The sequence below is a fragment of the Sceloporus occidentalis genome, unplaced genomic scaffold (genome assembly GCF_023333645.1).
Source record: "Sceloporus occidentalis isolate IW3139 unplaced genomic scaffold, rSceOcc1.0.p SCAF_60, whole genome shotgun sequence".
In the NCBI taxonomy this organism is placed as follows: Eukaryota; Metazoa; Chordata; class Lepidosauria; order Squamata; family Phrynosomatidae; genus Sceloporus; species Sceloporus occidentalis.
The window spans coordinates 2,874,562-2,892,992 of record NW_028317040.1 but is presented as its reverse complement, the minus strand read 5'-3'; the positions used below and the strand labels follow the sequence as shown (position 1 = coordinate 2,892,992).

General features: G+C 36.3%; 1 protein-coding gene across 1 annotated transcript; it reads left to right on the top strand.

Moving 5' to 3' along the window:
• Window positions 1-685: 685 nt before the first annotated feature.
• On the top strand, window positions 686-18,431 carry LOC149287480 (uncharacterized). Its single transcript, XM_089492825.1, has 15 exons — window positions 686-762; window positions 4,516-4,686; window positions 5,117-5,266; window positions 5,949-5,990; window positions 6,227-6,311; window positions 8,192-8,269; window positions 9,079-9,145; window positions 9,577-9,765; window positions 10,724-10,899; window positions 11,965-12,126; window positions 13,542-13,651; window positions 15,757-15,946; window positions 16,476-16,593; window positions 16,750-17,529; window positions 17,623-18,431. The coding sequence occupies exons 1-15, from the start codon at window positions 686-688 to the stop codon at window positions 18,429-18,431; spliced, it is 3,204 nt and encodes a 1,067-aa protein (XP_089348951.1).

Here is an 18,431-nt window from a genome sequence, read left to right as displayed (position 1 = left end):
ACCCTAGCTAAAATTGCCACAGACACTCTCTATGGTCTACTTGCAGAATAAAAAAAAAATGTCTACAAAACAAACTATGATGCATTGTGGAATTTGATTATTTTGAAAACAGCTGCATATGTATTTGCATGAAGCAAAAGACAATAAAAATCCATGTTTAATATGCCGTTTCATTATAAGGCCAGCTAATGCAGCTAAGCAAATGTTGACCATATATTGTGAAGATCAAGTTTCACATTCTGATGATAATACATCTAAAAAAATATTTAAAACATATTGCGCAAAGTATAGCCATGCATATATGTGACATACTGCATTGTACAGGGTCCTCTCTATTTCCATACAAGTCTACTTTAATACATGTATAATGATGAGTGGACAAATATGCAGAACAAATCATTTCTAATTAATTCAGAGACCTCCACATCCTTGAGACTATGAACCCTAGTGGTTAAAGACATTGGAGTAAACAAGGCTTTGTGTGCAACACACAGTGTGCAGCAGATTTGTACTTAGTACTTAACTATCCTGTATAAATAATTACTTTGAATATAATTGTTAATATATATATTACCAATTATGTGCAAAACAGAGATTTCTACTTGTATAACTGTTTAGTAGGCTAAAAGTGGAAATTAGTACTTATTCTCAAAAACCATATTTTGTCTTTTTTCTTCTGCAGAAGATGAAGGCCTCAGTACAACGAAGACGTTCCACGTCTGCCATCACCAAGGCCCTAAGCAAGAGCAAATTACATTCCAGGTAAAAAGATGACATATGTGCTATTTTACTGACCACTCCATGTTCATTTACTGGATGTTGCACTTTAATTGTTTTATCTTTTAATTGTATAAAAGTTCAACACAAAATGTTACAAATGGTATACTTCTTGGACTTCCAGATTATGGCCATACTGGAAATATGAAAAAAAAATCTTAAAAACTGAAAATACCTAAATTACATAGTGTTTACCAAAATATAAGGGGACTTGTACTTAATTATTCCATAAAATATCACCTAGTAATCTACTGCCATTAGCACAGGTATTTTGGATAATTTAGGTAGCTTTCTGAAGTGACAGATGTTTTGCATTGAATCATTTGCTTTTACATATCCTGCACCTATATATTTAACTAAAGGACCAAGGACTGTTATATTTTATCAACCCCTTAAGGACAATGGGCGGTCCCAAAACCCATTGAAAACAATGCATTTTGAGCCTGTACATGTACGGGCTTTGTCATTAAGGGGTTAAAACAGCCAAGGAAGAAAATAAGTCCCTTATCCTGTGCACCATGCTTGATAGAGAAGTGGAAGCTGGGATTTGGCATTATGGGCATGGTACAACTCTCTGCTCCTCATGACTGCCAGGAAGGAGATGTTAAGTCTGAGGATGGTGCAAGTACAAAAGTGGATTATAGCTGAGGTATGTGATTATGGCACAAGAAGTGGGGTTACAGGCAAAGATTATAAGAAGGAGTAATTTGGTTGACCGCAGGGTAAAGAAGGGAAGAAGGAGAAACATAGCTGAGAAGAGTAAATGTTGGAGTGTGAAAGGCAGTTGCTGTGGATGGTTGTGGCACAGGATGCAGGATGTTCAGGGATTTCACACTCATGCAATGATCGTGTTTAAAAAATCATCAATCTTAATTATCCGCTTCTTTATTGACATAATTCTTGGGGATAGATAAGTCAATTATTTTTTCTCATGTTGCTGTTCTTTTCTGTTATTAATAATAATTCATATTTTATAGTTTTTGATAAACAGATTTTACTGTTTTGAGTTAGCATCAGATCATAGTTTGAAAAAGTTAACCCCCTCAATTTTTCTACACAAAGTAGTCTTTATAAATGGGTATGAAAAGAAATCTCTACCTGTATTGAAAATTGATTAATTGAGCATCAGCAAGTAAGGGTGTACTTAGTTTTTCACACATGGATTCTCCATTTTGGCTTTATTTGTGTTGAATAAATCATGACACACGAAAAAAAAACACAACACAGTGCAGCTCACGATCAAGATAACGAGGTTAACTCAAACACCACCTATACCTCAAGTGGAATCAACATATGGAAAAATACTAAAACAATTGTATCTGTCCTCAGTAAACCACAATGACATTTGGAAATGGCAGTTTAGGGAAATAAGAAAAATCTAGAAATATTTGTGACAGTATGTGGTTTTTATACTGTCACATATATTTCTAGATTTTTCTTATTTCCCTAAACTGCCATTTCCAAATGTCATTGTGGTTTACTGAGGACTGATACAATTGTTACAGTATAATATTTATTTACCAAATTTTTAGACCTGTTATGGATTTTTTCCCCGATTTCCCCCCCCCGATAAATGTAATGTAAGGTTCGTTCAAACTCTCAGTCAATTTGCCTTGCCAAATATCATTGCTTGATGAAGGATTCACATACACAGGGTCGGCCCAAGGCAAAATGCCGCCTGGGGCGAATTTTAAAATGCCGCCCCTTATCTACCCTTCCTCTCCCTCCGACTCTGCCGCCCCCCCCATTATCTACCCTTCCTCTCCCTCCCTCCCTCCCTATTATCTTCCCTTACCCCCCCCGTACTTACCTTTCAGCAGTCCTGCGGCGAGTCCCCCTGCTTGGGCTCGGTGCTGGCTTGTAATGCTGAGTGCCGGAAATGAGGTAATCTTCCGGCACTCAGCATTACAAGCCGGCACCGAGACCGAACAGGGAGACTCGCCGCAGAGGAGAGAGGGGCACCGAGCGGGTACTAACAGCTTGGTAAGCGAAAACCACTCGGCGCCCCTTTCTCTCTCTTTCACTCCTGCCCCACTCGGCTCCATTGTCGGGCCGGCCCTGCACATACACATGTTAGATATTTGTCTCTGATTTCCCAGAACAGATATAACGGTATTGTTTGGCCTGACTGTAGATACAGCAAATGAGAAGAAAATAAATAAATGAAGGTTAAAACTGGTTAAAAATGCTGAAATTGCTTGTGTATTCAATAGCCTGTATCCTTAATGGGTTGAATACACTTGCAGTAATAGTCCCCAAAATCTATATGATGAGTGACCAAGGGGATAGCTAATATCATTCGTAACTGTTTAGCTTAGATGTCTAATACTGCAGGAGTGATGTACCGTTCCCACAAAGAGAATAAATAATTAGAATCAAATTGTTTTTTTTTCCCAAACCAGAAAATAATTTCCAGTTTCAAACAATAACAGAGAAGAGTCAACAGCAGCCAAAAGATTTTTCTCTCTGTTTATCTGCCTGCTCTTTTATAAATAATTCATCTGGGTGTTTATCTCTACTTAAGAGTTTGTTAGCTGAGAAATGGTAGGAAACACGATTTCAATATCGTGTTACAGCTCTGAGATTTAAAAAAAACTTTCCTGACATATGTGAAGTGGCTGAATAGTGCAGATGCCTTAATTTTTCTCTGGCATTTACGCTATTGTACTTAAATTATTTTTGCTAGGAACATAATAATAAAATATTATTTTATTAAACAAACCATATGAAAGAAGCTATTCCCAACAAAGATGTTTGTTCCATCAGTTTGAAAGGGTAGCTTGAATGCTTAAAGCTCAGATTCCACTGTAGTAGTCATATGGTCTTCAAAATGATAATCTCTATGAATGACTATATTAAGGACACCACGTCCTTGATAGAGAAAAAAAGGTGGGGTTGAGACAAGGTTAAAATTATATAAGGAGACATTTGTTTTCCTGTTGTTGGAAAAAAAGTCACAGTTTGTAGGATACAATTCTGTGGGCTTCCTGTTGAGTTTCCTGTGTAATTCCTCTGTTCTAGAATTCTAACTAATAAACTTTTGTTTATGCCAACTCTGGTTTTAGAACAGACAGGACAACATAAATGTACCCAACGTCCCTAGTGTACCAGATAGTAAAATTATACAGCTGTCTATTATTCTTGTCCTTGTCTTGTACCATCTTGTGACGCTTGTGTTTGGAATCTAGAGCGCACCTTTTCCGGCACAGTTCTTTTGAAACGGAGACCTATAACCTTTTGTTCTGGTTCCTCAACAAATTTTCCAAATTTTGGGACTCTTCATTTTACGAGATGTTTATTTCTCCAATTGAAAAAATAGTTTGTGCCAGAATGTTCTTTAGGGAGTACAGGGCACCTTAGTCAATTGGTCCTTAAAATAGATGCCATGATTGAATATTTGTTCATATCTTTGGCATACTAAAATCCCACGAACATAATTTATCCAAAAATAACAGGTCTGACAATTTATGGCTTTTGCTCTTCAAATATCATATTAAGGCATGCTTATCATGGGTTTTTAGTGAAACCCCTAAATGTAATAATGATCACTCCTAACATATGTATGTATAATCAGTTTGCATACTATGCCTGTATAAACCCAATGGCAGTCTATTCTAAATTTTAAATGCACATATCACAGGATAAGTGTGAGGTACATTTTTTTTAACTTGGATATATATCTAGAAGTGATACTATCACTTGTTATATTTAGTTAATCTCTGCTTTTTGTTTTCATAGGGAGACTACATTGTTTCCCGCAAACTCCGCAAATGGACTTCTCCTTGGTGCTTTCTGTAGCCCCAGCAACATGTTCATAATGAAAGAGCGAGTGCAGCTTACAAGTGGGTGGCAGATCCAGGAGAGACACCTGTTCCTATTCACTGACACCCTCATCATTGCAAAATCAAAGTGAGAACAACCTGTATGACTCTTCTGGGTCTTTTTTTAATTAATTGTTCAACGGAACCACACAAATAAACATAATACAACTGATTTGTTACAGCATTTGAAGTAGTGTTTAGAATAAGTGTTTAGATGGTAGTTTATAAATAAGTTATTAATTGAGTTATTTATATATTTACTCTAATTGATCATGCTGAATATTATGCAGTCAAAAGTTAAAGACGTAACAGCTAATTGCTCACAGATAATGTTTCCACTTAATCCACTTTTGATTCATACTATCAATACAACACCTTGCTTAATACGATAAGCCAATAATCAATTTTTTCTACTTAAGGGACTGGAACCAATATGACTTTTTATGCATTTGAAAAATACCTTCTGTACAAGGTATTGATGAACCATATTGAATAAAACCATGTCTTATATCTTGTAGGTCCTCTTCCAGCCTGAAACTGAAAAAGCAGGTGCATCTGAATGACATGTGGACAACCTCTTGTATCAGTGAAATCTCTGAAAGAAATTTAAGCACTGATAATTCTTTTGTTATTGGGTGGCCCACCACAAACTATATTGTCACTTTCAGGTATATAAACGTTCAAATCTAAAGTGCACTTGGGATAGGTGATACATTTTCTGGGCCAGTGCTGTCCAACTCTGTTGTTGTGAAGAGCTGGATTTTCTTGGACCAACAAGCTGGGATATCTGACCCACAACTACTAGTGCAATTACACATACACGCTAACACACTTACACTAATCCATACTCACAATAACATACTTACACATACACAATCCTCACACACTACACAGCCGTACCTTGTCTGGAGCCTTCCCTTAAGGCCGCTTGCACACTGTAAAAGCAGCCAGGATATTATTGCAGTGCCATGTAACATGGTGTAAGTGACCCTGCCATTCTACCACCTTCACAAATGTGCCAATCTAATCAGATCGTTTATCTGTATGAATAAAATCCTCATAGCAATATTATCATGATATTCTGTATTTTACAGCCACCATTTTTTTATTAATGAGTGAATCAAAACATAATGTTCAGGTCAACTGAGATGGAAACAAGAGGAACACTAACAAAAAAAGCCTTGAAATTGGAAGAAGGAAATTCAGACTGGACATAGCTTTAATATTAAAATAGAAGCAGGAAGGGTTGTTTGCTTATGTTGTGGATCACAGGAAGGAACCGTTATATGTCTACAACAGCCTTTAGAAGTCACGGTACTTACTTCTCTATGCATTCTTGTTCTTTTGCAGTTCCCTAGAAACAAAGGAGAAGTGGCTCTCAACCTTATGCTGGTCAGTTATCCTTTATTAAACTCACTGTTAACCACATTTGTTCCAGAATGTACTTTTCAAAATGGCAGGAAAAACTATAAAACATAACACTAGAAAAAAAAATAGAAATATAATACTGTTCTATTTGTTTACAATTGTGAAATCAACATAACGTTCTATTGAACATTCTCTTTTTTTTGAGATTGGAAACTATTTGCAAATATTCATTGACAGAGGTGTTATTTTTTTGTGCATAGGCATATTAATGAGGTGAAGAAGAATGAACGTGGCAAATCAGTGCCCATCAGTGTGTTATACCTGGATGCAGATGATTTGACTTCTGTAAGTAAAAGTCTAGCCTTATTTTCTCATAGACTCATGTCAGGAATGTTGGACTATTTGGGCATTACATTTAAGTCTCTTATACTTTAACTGCTTGTCTGATCATCAGATACCTTCATTCAGATCTTGGGAACACTCTGGTTCCCATTGAAAATCGCTGCCAGAAAAAGCTATGACGAACTGCCTGATATCTGAACTAGATCTAATTTTGGATGTGAAATACAAATTTAGGGAAATAAGCTCTTCAAAAATATTAAGCCTTTCCCTCAAGTAATAACAGAATGGGGTCTGGTCACTGGTCTCTCAATGGCTCTGATTAATTTACTATGGCATTCGTCATGACATTTATGTACATCTCACTGCATTATGAAACTCGTCTTGGCCGACCTCCAGCTGCTTGTTTTCTACAACAAACATTTTTACACTTCAATGCAAGACTATTTGAGGTGATATATATATATATATATATATGTATCTTTTAATCAACCACTGGGCCTCTGCATGCCGATACGATACTTCACCACCATCAAGTGTTTAAGGATGCAGCTTTTTATTGAGTGGTATTCTTGGCCATATTGCATATGTAAGGAAAATACATCTATAGAGAAGAGGATAGTCAGAAGGAAGTCTGAAATAATTTTGAAACAATGGCCAACGTATGTTGCATCAATCAGCCCTGGGGATTTTTAATACATATACTGAAATTGTGTCCTGCTAGTGAGAATAGAAGGTAAACAAGGTCTGTTTGATCACTTCCCTTAGTTACATCAACTCACATCTGGCATAGGAAGTAAGTAGTGCTGACTCTGCACTTTCAATACAGATCTTAACACAGACATTGCTGTTAACTCATTCTATGCTGGGGGACGGACAGCTCTAAATTTATATATACTTGTGTGGTGAACAGAACTGTCGATGTCTATCATAATTTTAAAAGAAAAAAAACATACATAGGGTTATTCTTTCTAGTGGTCTTGGAAGCAAACCCCCGTTTGAGGCAGAGCCTTGATCCAAGTCTATGTCTTCTGTTGTCTCTGACAGAACAGTACCCTCGATACTATATTTTGCCTTTGGATTTTTACGTCTCAAGGCATTCTTTTATATTTACCAACATTGCAACTGCAGTTGCCAGACTCTCATACCCATGCTGTTTCTGATTTTGCAGATCATTTGAGCAGGGCCCTCCTCACCTGTTGTCTCTGTTAATCAATTTGTTATGTTACATACTGCTCGTTATGTATTGTACAGCGCTAAGGAATTTGATGGCGCTATATAAAACAAAAAAGAATAATAATCATTGACATCCAGATATTTAATTATTATTTTCATTAACATGATTTCCATTAACTTCCTAACTACTAACATAAGACTTCTTGGTCTGTAGTCAGCAAATGTTTCCCTGCAACCTTTTTTATGTGAATATACTCGTCAATTGTGACTGGTTAAATAAGTCTGCCAGAACACTAAAAACATTTTTTTACTTTGGGTGTATACCACCGGGTCCCATGGATTTGTCTGTTTTTATTTTAAAAAGTTCAAGTAGATCTTCTTCATTTGTAAACACACAGTTGTGTACATTAGATTCACATAGTATTAGCATAGTCTAAATTTAGTATCACAGATTTGTGAGAAATTATGGCAGATTCTTGGAAAATAAGTACCAAATAAAATCATATATACGTACGTGTATGCACGTAAAGACAGCTGATGCATTTTATGCTGAATTGCCTTGAAGCACTTTAAGAATATGCTTACAAGCATTCTATCAATTAAATAAAACTATATGCATTCGAACTAAAGGGTGAAACAGCAAGAGATTAATAGTGTAGAATGATAAGATTGTGTCACGGTGTTTTATGAACTTTGTTGTCTCTTTCCAGAGTACCCCCATCAATGTTTGTAACATGGATACAGCAGACAAAGTGATCAAAATGGCTTCCCAACAGCTTGGAATTCCAGTAAGTGAATACATTATTGTCCATTATTCTCCATCTGTTGAATTTGCATTAGTGGTATCTTAAATATATTTATATGAAAATTGTAAACTACCGCTTTATACTTTATTGTTGTGCTCAATTGTCCAGTTGAGCTGCATATTGAAGAGAAATCTGCAGTCAGATTTTGCCTGCTAACTACAAACTGCTTATTCTTTACTACCCATATTTAGTAGTTTTTAGTTTTCAGTTAATCCTGTAAACAAAAAGATAAGAAGACTGCTTCCATGTGGTGCATATAAGTAAAGGAGGTTTCTAATGCATGGATATTGTTTATCTTCAAACTGTAAACAGCAATACACACCAAACACTAGTTTATTCTAGCAAAGTGATAAAATATAGTATTTGAGAAAGTGCTACTTTGCATAAAGTGAACTGTAGCCATCCCTAGCTTTTAATAGGCCCTAGGAAAAAATGGTTTATGTTTTCATCTCTAATTGAAGAATTTAATTGATACACAGTCTAATACATGTAATACAACTGTTTTTGTTTATTTGCATTATTGTAATAAGGTAGATCAATCTTAGTTACATGAGTTTAACAGTAATACATTGTTAAATATGTAGATATTGTATAATATATATATATATATATATATATATGTATATATATATATGTGTGTGTGTATAAACAATGCATCTAGTGAGAGAAATACAATGCAAGCATTGGACAATGTTTCATCTTCCACAACTGCAATAGTTCATGATCTTCTTGATTCTAATCGGTGGTGCTCTCCTTCTTTAATAACTTCTCCTTAATGTGTTTCTTTGCAGGGCAGACCAAGTGACTACCATTTGTGGGTTTTGAATGGGAAGGATGAACCCCCTTATTCCCTGTTTGGTGAGACCCCTGCCGAATACTTAATATATATATATATATATATATATATATATATATATATATATATATATATACTTAATATATATATAAGAAGGGGACATCTTTACACTGCTTGATACACTTGCTGATGTACCATAACAGAGCAAACCATGAATCATTTTGGTGTACCATGATGTACCAAAGATAATGTTCATTTACTTTTCAGGGTAAAATATTGTTTAGATAATGTACTTGCATATTAATCATTTTCAAATTAGATTATCTTGCAAATACTAGCCTTATATTGAAACCATGCTATAATGTTTTAATCATGTTATTATATCCACTGATCAGGTCCCTCTATTATATCATTGGCAGACACTGATGTTTATGAGTATGCACTTTACTTTGTCTTAGATACACATTTCTCTTCTGTCCTTCTGTTTTCTTAGGCCATGAACACCCTTACAGTATTGTCATGAACTGTCTCCAAGAATATTTTAAATTACCCAGTGGAAGCAACAACAATCTCTTTGAAGACAAGAGCACTGGGACTGTCATTGCAGAGCAGCTTCAGAGGGAGAGACAGTGCCGGTTCATCCTTCGGCTGAAGCCACAGGTCCCTTTGTATACAAGAGGAGGTAATGCACCTTAATTTATGTAGTGGAGCAGAATATGAATAGGGAGAAAAAAATGGGTAAATTAGGTCAAAGTGGATGCTAACAACAATCTTGGAGAATGTGAAAGATTAACATAAAATGGTATGAGGTCATCACGGTTAGGTATATTGCTAATGTTTTTCTAATATTTGTTTGTGTCAATGGCCCCGTGTGCACTGAGCACTGATGGGCCCAAGGAAAGCTCTAGCAGAGAATTATAGTGGTGAGCTTCAAATGTTACCCAAACCAACTTATCCCTAAAAAGAACTGTATTATCAGCCTGAGAACAACTACTGACCGTAAGAAAGCATAGATTTTCGAAGCGGGGGAGACAGCCTGATATAACATGACCTGGTGCTATTTGATAATTTGCAACTTAACTTCTCAAAGGTTTTTCTCACAATTTCAAGCAAATAGCGGCACTGCCTACAGTGTTTCAGCAGTTTTCTTATGTCCTATAGCTTTCTCACTCACTGTTCAAAAGCCATACTATCAAATATCTCACTAAAATTCATGTTAAATTTGAGTTTGCAGAAGCTAGAATGACTCAGCTCATACTTTTAACGCATAAAGGGTTAATCCACGTGTTGCCTGCTTTTGCAACTTTCATCAGCTCTCCTCTAACGCAGTTCTCTGTTTATGCGAGTGCAAATGTAAGCTGGCAATGTGCACGTTGGACCTCAACTAGTGTGGGCTAGCTGCTGCAAACTTACATCTTTTCCCAACTTGCAAACGCTGCTGTTTAGTAAATAGGCTTCACAAGACTTTTGTGTAAAATTAGGCAACTGATCGTCTGACAAATATTTGTTATTAACTCTCAAAAATATCAATAAATGGCAATACAAACAGGCATTAATTTGTGACCTATAGCACATAGCTTAGAACATAATAAGACCTGTTAAATATTATGAATACATTCAAAAAATTACCTGTTCCACAGAATCAGTGCAGAAACATTCAAGGAGGAAAAAGTCACTAATAGACTGGGCCCTTCGGCGTAGTGGAAGTACCACGCTGAGCAGTCCTGCCTCTCAATCGCCGACTACCCCTCGTAAACTCTTTGGCTTGTCCCTATCATCTGTCTGTCTCAACGGCAATCTTCCCAAACCCATAATGGTAAGTCATGATACCTTTTTATGATATCGGCGCTATATTACACTTTTATACCTAAATTTAGGTTAATACGGTGACATGTGACTAGCTAGTGGCAGATTGTCTAAAGATTGCTTTCTCTGGACAGATACATTTTACCCCAAACCAAAGAATCTTTTCCAATAAAGGCATGTGTGAATGGTTGGTACATGTTTTGTGCAGTTATACTATGCATAATATATACACTAATGCAATTATAAAAAAATGAGCCTGAGCTATCTTGGTCATGGCTTATAACAGATAATTATAGAAGTATTCAGTTAATGCTTTGGTGCATTGGTGGAATAATGTGGAACCTAAGGCCTCCAAGTCCCTCACAGATGATGGCCTTGGTAGCATTCGAACAGCTCTTAATGTAAGGGCTGCATGATGGTGCATGGAATGGTCAATAAATACATACAGACAGTAAATAGTTATAGGGCAGCAGTCTCTATAATAGCTTTGTTGCTCTGGCAAATGTTGGTCAAGCTGGACAGGGCTTAAGTTGAAGTTCCAATCAGAGATATGGTTGGGGTGGTGTGGTAGGCGATGACAGAGAAAAAAGGTAATAATCTGCCACAAGGATTTTTGTTCCTTCCTCTCATTGTTCTTTGTTTTGGATTAAGATGATCAACCTGGTCCCTGGGGGCTTTAGTTGCACTTAATTACTGCTAATCCGAGCGACTAATGCAACTAGCTAAGTGCAGGAGAGAGTGGGTAGGGTCCTTGGTGAGTGGCAAGCAGTGTGTCTACTATGAAAGAGATGTTATGCTAGTGGCTACACCTATGTAAGTACTCTCAAGGACTACATCTAGTCATCAAAGTGTCATCAGTAAAAAAATTCAAATTAACACGTTGATGAGTTACAGTATACATTTTAAATTAATTTTAAAATAAACTGTCACAGTGTTTAATCCCACTGTGACCTTTTATTTCTGTGTCTGTATCTTTGTTTAATAAAAAAAAGATTAGATTTTTTTTTGTCATGTATTTTAGCACAAAAGAGCTTAGAGAGAGCTGTGCAATCACCTTTTCTTATGACATCTTTAGGACATGCTTATGGTTCTGTATGAAGAAGGCCCAAACACCAAGGGGATCTTCAGACGTTCAGCCAATGCTAAAACCTGCAAGGAACTAAAAGAGAAGTTGATTTCTGGAGATGAGGTTCAAATAAATAGAGAATCCGTCTTTGTGGCAGCCGCAGTGATCATGGTACTTGCTCACCTCTCTAAGGGTTACAAATTGAATACTAGTAATTTTAACTCCTGTAACATGTTAAACTCATATTACCAAATAATAATAATCTTTTATTTTTCTTTGTTTGATTATCGTATAAAATGCAAAGGTTTCTTTACAATAAATTGTATCTAAAATTATCTATGTAATGCATGCATCTGTTGATACAACTGATATGATAATGCAACACTTTCTGTGTCATTGTGGTGAGAAGGAGAAGAGAGATCTGTGCTGGCAGAGGCACACATCCCCTTTCTCCATTTTGGACCATTGGTGAGAGAGGGTATATTGTGGGTGATTTTGGAACTACACTTCTAAAGATGAAGGACTGTACAGGAAAAAGTGAGAGTGTAGTTTCTAAACCAGCCTTGCCTGAATCAGTCTGAATCTTTGTACAAAAAAACAACTCTAATGGGCAGTCGTTATTTCCCGAAGACCAATAATATGGCATGTATTAGTTAGACATGTAAGTTACTTAACTTTCTCATGTTTTAAATGGTTACTCGCCTCTGATCTTGAAAAGCTAAACATAGACTAAATTATATAGTCAGAAGATCTGCCTTCCAAAGAAGGGACTTGCATTCCAGAATCCTATACTGCTAAACTTCCTCTTAGTTTTAACCAGAGGGTGTTAATCTTTTTTGATATGGAACAAACCATATGGGTGGCCCCTGGAAATGGAATCATGAATGTTATGGGCTCCGTCTTAAGTGGATTGTATAGATTTTTCAAGGTCCCTTTTAAACAAACACCAGAAAGTAGCCTTGTAAAAGTATGAGATGTTTATTATGGGGTTAGAAAAAAAAATAGAAATTATAGCACCACATTGACAGCCAGAATATACAACTAAGGAGATGTTGTATATTCCTAAAATATTTCATGAGGAATATAGAGAATACTACAAAATCTAAGATGCTTAATAAACGTGCAATAATTAAAATTATTTAGCTTTTACCTTTTTAAATGATGATGTGAGGCAGAGAATTGTTAACTCAATGGGAAGCAAAAATTCTCTTACAATGAATGTAAACTATAGCATATGAAAAAGTAATGCCAAAAACCTGGGCCATCAAGTGCCACCACCCTAGCCAGACAAGGCTAAAACACTGATCTATGAGAAAAAAGGGTTCCACTTCATTATTAATGTCTTAGATTTATTTGGTACCCAATATGCCACATCTTATCAGTCATATAATTATACTGTATGACTTTTTGAGCACATGACATTATTTGTTTAACTATGAAGGCCCAAAAGTAGAAACATTTAAAATACTAGAAATCATAGGAAATGACTGTTTAAAAAAATGAAGATTATTTTTTTTTTTAATTTGTTTGTAATTTATGTTTACTTGTGAACTGACCTTCCTACTATACGTATATATTTGATTTAGGACTTTCTGCGCAATATACCTGACAGTATTTTATCCTCAGACATGTATGGACTGTGGATAGAGGTTACGGAAATGGAAGAGCATGAATATAAAGTTGAAGTTATTAAAAGGTTAGTTCAAAGTTTGGAATAAACATAACTGCGAACCCCTCCAAGACCCTTATTCAGAAGTAAAACACTTTTAAGTGTCTCAACCCTAGTATTGAACTTTGACAGAACTTCTTGTTCTCTGTATTAAGCTTGGAAAAAAATAAATATATATATATATGTACATACCTAGGAACTCTCTGGGAGGAGTGCCGCTTCTCTGGTTCTCCGGATCCCTACCCCCCATCCATTTCCCCTTTAAATGGGGGTGTTCCCTGCAATGTTAGCAGGAATGCCCACCAACATCAGTGGTAACGCCCACCAACACCAGCAGGAACACCCACCAAGATCAGTGGGAAAGCCCACCAACGTCAGAGCTACCCCCAACCAACGTCAGTGGTACCACCTACCAACATCAGCAAGGAGCCCACAAGTTCCCAAGAATGTGTATATAAATATGTGTATATCTCTCTATATACAGTATATCTATCTACATCTATATAGTTGTGTGAAAAAGAAAGTACACCGTCTTTGAATTTTATGGTTTTACGTTTTAGGACATAAAACGCTCTTGACCTAAGGGTGAATTGCTGGGAAGTCCACTCCTGGCTTTATTTTTGTTGAATAAATCATGACATAGTGTAATATGTCATTTCTTATTGTTAATCTGGAGTTGTATTTACCTAATTTTTAGACCTGCTAAGGAACAAGTGATTGCTATTATATCCTGATATGTAAACCCATATAATTCAAAGAAGTTGTCCTTTCTTTTTCACACGATTGTATGTATGTGTCCTATTGACATCTCAAGGTGTATCAGCTGATTCCTAGTCTAGTATAATAACATCAAAAATATCAAACTTAAATTCTACATTTAAAAGCATAAATACAGAATCTGTAATGGTGTAGCTCGCAATGTGATTTCCACTACTGCTGAGTAAGTTTGCAGTTAAAACCTTACATTTAGTAAATCAATTAAAATGGATTTCCATTTCAGGTATCTTTGAATATCAAAAACCAAATAACTAACATACAGTACACACAAAATAACTAAAAAGTCTTGTCTGCTCTGCAACAAATCATATATCACACTGTAAGGTAATGTGTTACTAAAGTGTAACTAATTTAAGAAAAGCAGGGGAAGACCTAAACAAAACAAAAAAATGTCTTCACGCATAAAAGTCCCTCTTGGTAACCAAAGCACACACCTCAAAGTATTAGTTTTAGTATTATGGGTACGCAGTAATATGATAAATACCAGTTATTATTTTGTTTAACATTCAAAGAGACCTGAAATGGAAATCTATTGTAATTGATGTAATAAAGGTTACATTTTTACTGGAATACTTACTCAGTAGTTTTGGCAATTTCTTTTCTTTGTGGTGCTCCCATTTTTTGAGTGAATAATCAATCAGGGTTTATTTAGTGTGTTAATAAAAAAGAGTCACTGTGCTTGTTTCAGATCATGTTTAGTGAGTAGCTAGTGGCTTCTCAAACATCTCCATGAGCCTCACACCATCATAGGAGACAGCAAAACAAAATCTGCTAGGTAACCAAGTCTTTTACAACATGTTTCTCCCTCGACAGGTCTGTTTGCAGACAAGTCTGTTTCTGGTACCAAATGATCTCAGTACTACTCAAAAATTATTTTTATTGATTATTTTTTATGAAGGGCCTTTTCTAAAATATACGCTACTTAGAGAGCTGGCTAGGGCACTGAGTTGGTGCAGGTACCACCATCAGGGTTTCTTTTACTTTAGTAAGCAAGCCAATGCATGGAGAGTTATAGCTCACATAGATTGCCAGAGACTCTGGGCCAAGTCCAATGTTTTCATATTTTCAGTGATGGCTAAAACTAGTCCAATAGCTTGTACTGAATTTCCCAGCAGCAATAAATATCTACTTTTGTGTGCCGGTAGTGAATTATATCTTCTGCACTAAATTGTATTGTACACAACACACTTGATATAAACTTTAGTATGTTGGTGATGGGTGAACATGAATTCATATTCCAGGTTGTCAATTTTAGTAAGGTGATCATTGTAATACAGACTATGTAAGATGTTGGCAATAGCGTTATGTCTTTTACAGTGAAAGAATGATTTCACTAATAAAGTCCTTCATTCCAGGTTGTTGAAGCAGCTTCCAGAAGCCAATGCTGTGTTACTTCAACATTTATTTGCGGTTCTTCATCACATTAAGGAGAACTCTGAGGAAAATCAAATGACAGCGTTCAACTTGGCTCTTTGCATAGCTCCCAATATATTATGGCTCCCCACAGCCTGTGACCCAGAGGAAGAGACTAAGTCAACGAAAAAGGTAACTGCACAAAGCAGCCTGTTAACACATTAACATCAAAGTGAACGCATTTGTTTCTTTATTTTAACAATTTCTTTTAAGCATGTTTAATGAGGTTACAAGTTCATCTGGATGGCGCTGGCTATGTGATGGCATTGTATATTTTCCATGTGGTGCTCCAACCATTTTAATTATAAAAATATTTCTGTAATTTGTGGAAACAATAAAATTGCTGGGGATTCCATTCACAGTACTCAAAGGATTCTGGCTGGTGTCCACATGCTGATGTCCATCCTCAGATTATACCATATTTTTAGAATGCCTGCACATGTTGTTCCTTTTTTAAGGATTTCCTTCACTTCTTAGTTCATGAAGACATAACTTTTTTGTTTATCAGTTTGATAACTAGTGCAAGATCCTCTCCCTTAATAATTATATAGATATGTAAAAATCAATAATTTCCATAAGTTTTTTCAATTATGAAAACATTAATTTTCTAACATTAATGTAAGTCGTGTATTAATGTTCTTGATATTGTTCGCCAATCCAGGTTGCACTTTTAGTGCAGTTCCTGATTGAAAATTACCAGTTTATCTTCGGACAAGATGTAGAATCATTATTCAGAAAACCTGATAAAGAACATTCAACAAGTACTGATGATTTATCAGGTAACTGGACACTGTGGACAGCAGAAAGACTGATAACTCCTAAAGAGCCTTATGAAATATTTATAATTTTTTCCTATACACAATTATTAGTTTGTATATTTCTAGTGTATCCCTTCAGTTAGCTAATTGCATCGTTGGTTTGTAAATTTCTTACAGGTATAAGCTTAATCCACGGGCAGGATTCCTCAGATGAACTTGAATTTGCAGCATCTGATTTGGATAAATCAGACCCAAATTTGTTGAAAGACATGGATGAGATGTTTGACGAGTCTTTATTGTTAGATGACAGGGAAGACTGGGACCTTTTCAGTGAAATTGCTGCTTGTTATCAAAGTAAAACCAGGATGGATACCTTGGGTTGTCTTGACAAAGACCCCTTTAACTGCATCAACTCTGCATGTTGTCTGAGTCCATCCAGGGACAGATGTTCCTCAGAACCAAGTGTCTGCCTCAGTTCCAGGATTCCTGTTCAAGACCATGAACCTGTTGCTCGGCAGTCCAGTTGTGATGCCACCATTATGCATAACCATATTGACTATATCAATCACCTGAAGCAGCTTCAGATGGAAACTCAGAAGTTAATAGATGAAGAACTCAGTACAACAATAAATAAGCATATGCTTTGGAGATCACCACAATCCCGCACCAGGCTGAAGAACAAAAGCCCACATAAATTAACACCATCAAGTAGGTCAAGCTTTTCAAGCCTTTCTTCTACCACCACCTCTCCATCAGCCTCTTCTTTAAGTTCTCTGGACAGTACTTTTTCTTATTGTTCAGAGTCTTCTGTTTTCACACCAAATGATGTAACTTCTCTACCATTCATGTTTGGGACATCAGCCCGGCTACACACATTGTCTCCAGAAATCTCCCAAAAAAAGCTGAAGGAGTGGCATGCCCCTTTGTCCATGCTTTTTATTGGTGATCTTGATTTAGGTGAGGCACCGGTGAAAGTAGATGATAAAGTCATAAGTGAGGACAACATACAAAAAAATAATAAAGAAAATAAGTGTTTTGCAAAAAAAATAGACTTTGACTTTAGTAGTTCTGTAGAAGCTAAGGCTACTACAGGCTTGTTCATAGACTCAAAATGTGAAGCAAACTATTTCCAAGCCAATGTATCTTCAGATAATTCTCACTGCATTCACAGAGTAACCTCCACAGAGCACACAGAGATGAGTAAACAAGAGTCTTCCAATGATGATAGCCTTAAGAAAACAAAAGTCACATTTTTTATGTCCCCAAATATTATCCCTGTAAAGAACATGGATGATTCAGATGAAAATACAGATTCAAATGGCTCACAAGGCTCAAGATCCACAAGGCTCAAGATACCCCAAACTGTGTTCTATGGCCAAAATGCCCCACTTGTTCTACACTCCGTATCCAGGAAGCAACACCTTGAAATGGAGAAACCGCTGTGGCAAACACAGCTAAAACATGTAAAAAGCACATCTACTACAAATGTAATGTTACCAGACAACACAAAAACAGTGGAGAGTTGCCAAATGTCTGGTATATACAATGAAACTGTTAAAGAAGAACACATTTTAGAACATAACACTGAGGAAAGAATTGAAGAGCCAACATTAAATAAAAGTCACAGCAAGTCTATTACCTCCTTTACTCAAACTATTCGTATTGTCCTGCCATCGTCTGTAAGGAACACCATGAGGGGATACTTTAAGCACACTGAATCAAAATCTAATAGCACTTCCCAAGTAGAAACAGGGCTGGAATCCCTGCTCAATAAAGCACCGGAAGACTGCAACCAGCCAACCACAAACAGTTCCATAGACAACAAGGAGCAGAGCTCTGTTGAACAATCATTTGTGTAG

What these genes read in the sequence shown, in the direction of transcription:
- LOC149287480 (XM_089492825.1), top strand. Translation starts at nt 686, where the DNA reads ATGAAGGCCTCAGTACAACGAAGACGTTCCACGTCTGCCATCACCAAG. An exon ending in AAAGTTGAAGTTATTAAAAG is followed by an intron (nt 13,652 to 15,756) that starts GTTAGTTCAAAG and finishes CCTTCATTCCAG; the next exon opens with GTTGTTGAAGCAGCTTCCAG. An exon ending in TATTGGTGATCTTGATTTAG is followed by an intron (nt 17,530 to 17,622) that starts GTGAGGCACCGG and finishes CAAAAAAAATAG; the next exon opens with ACTTTGACTTTAGTAGTTCT.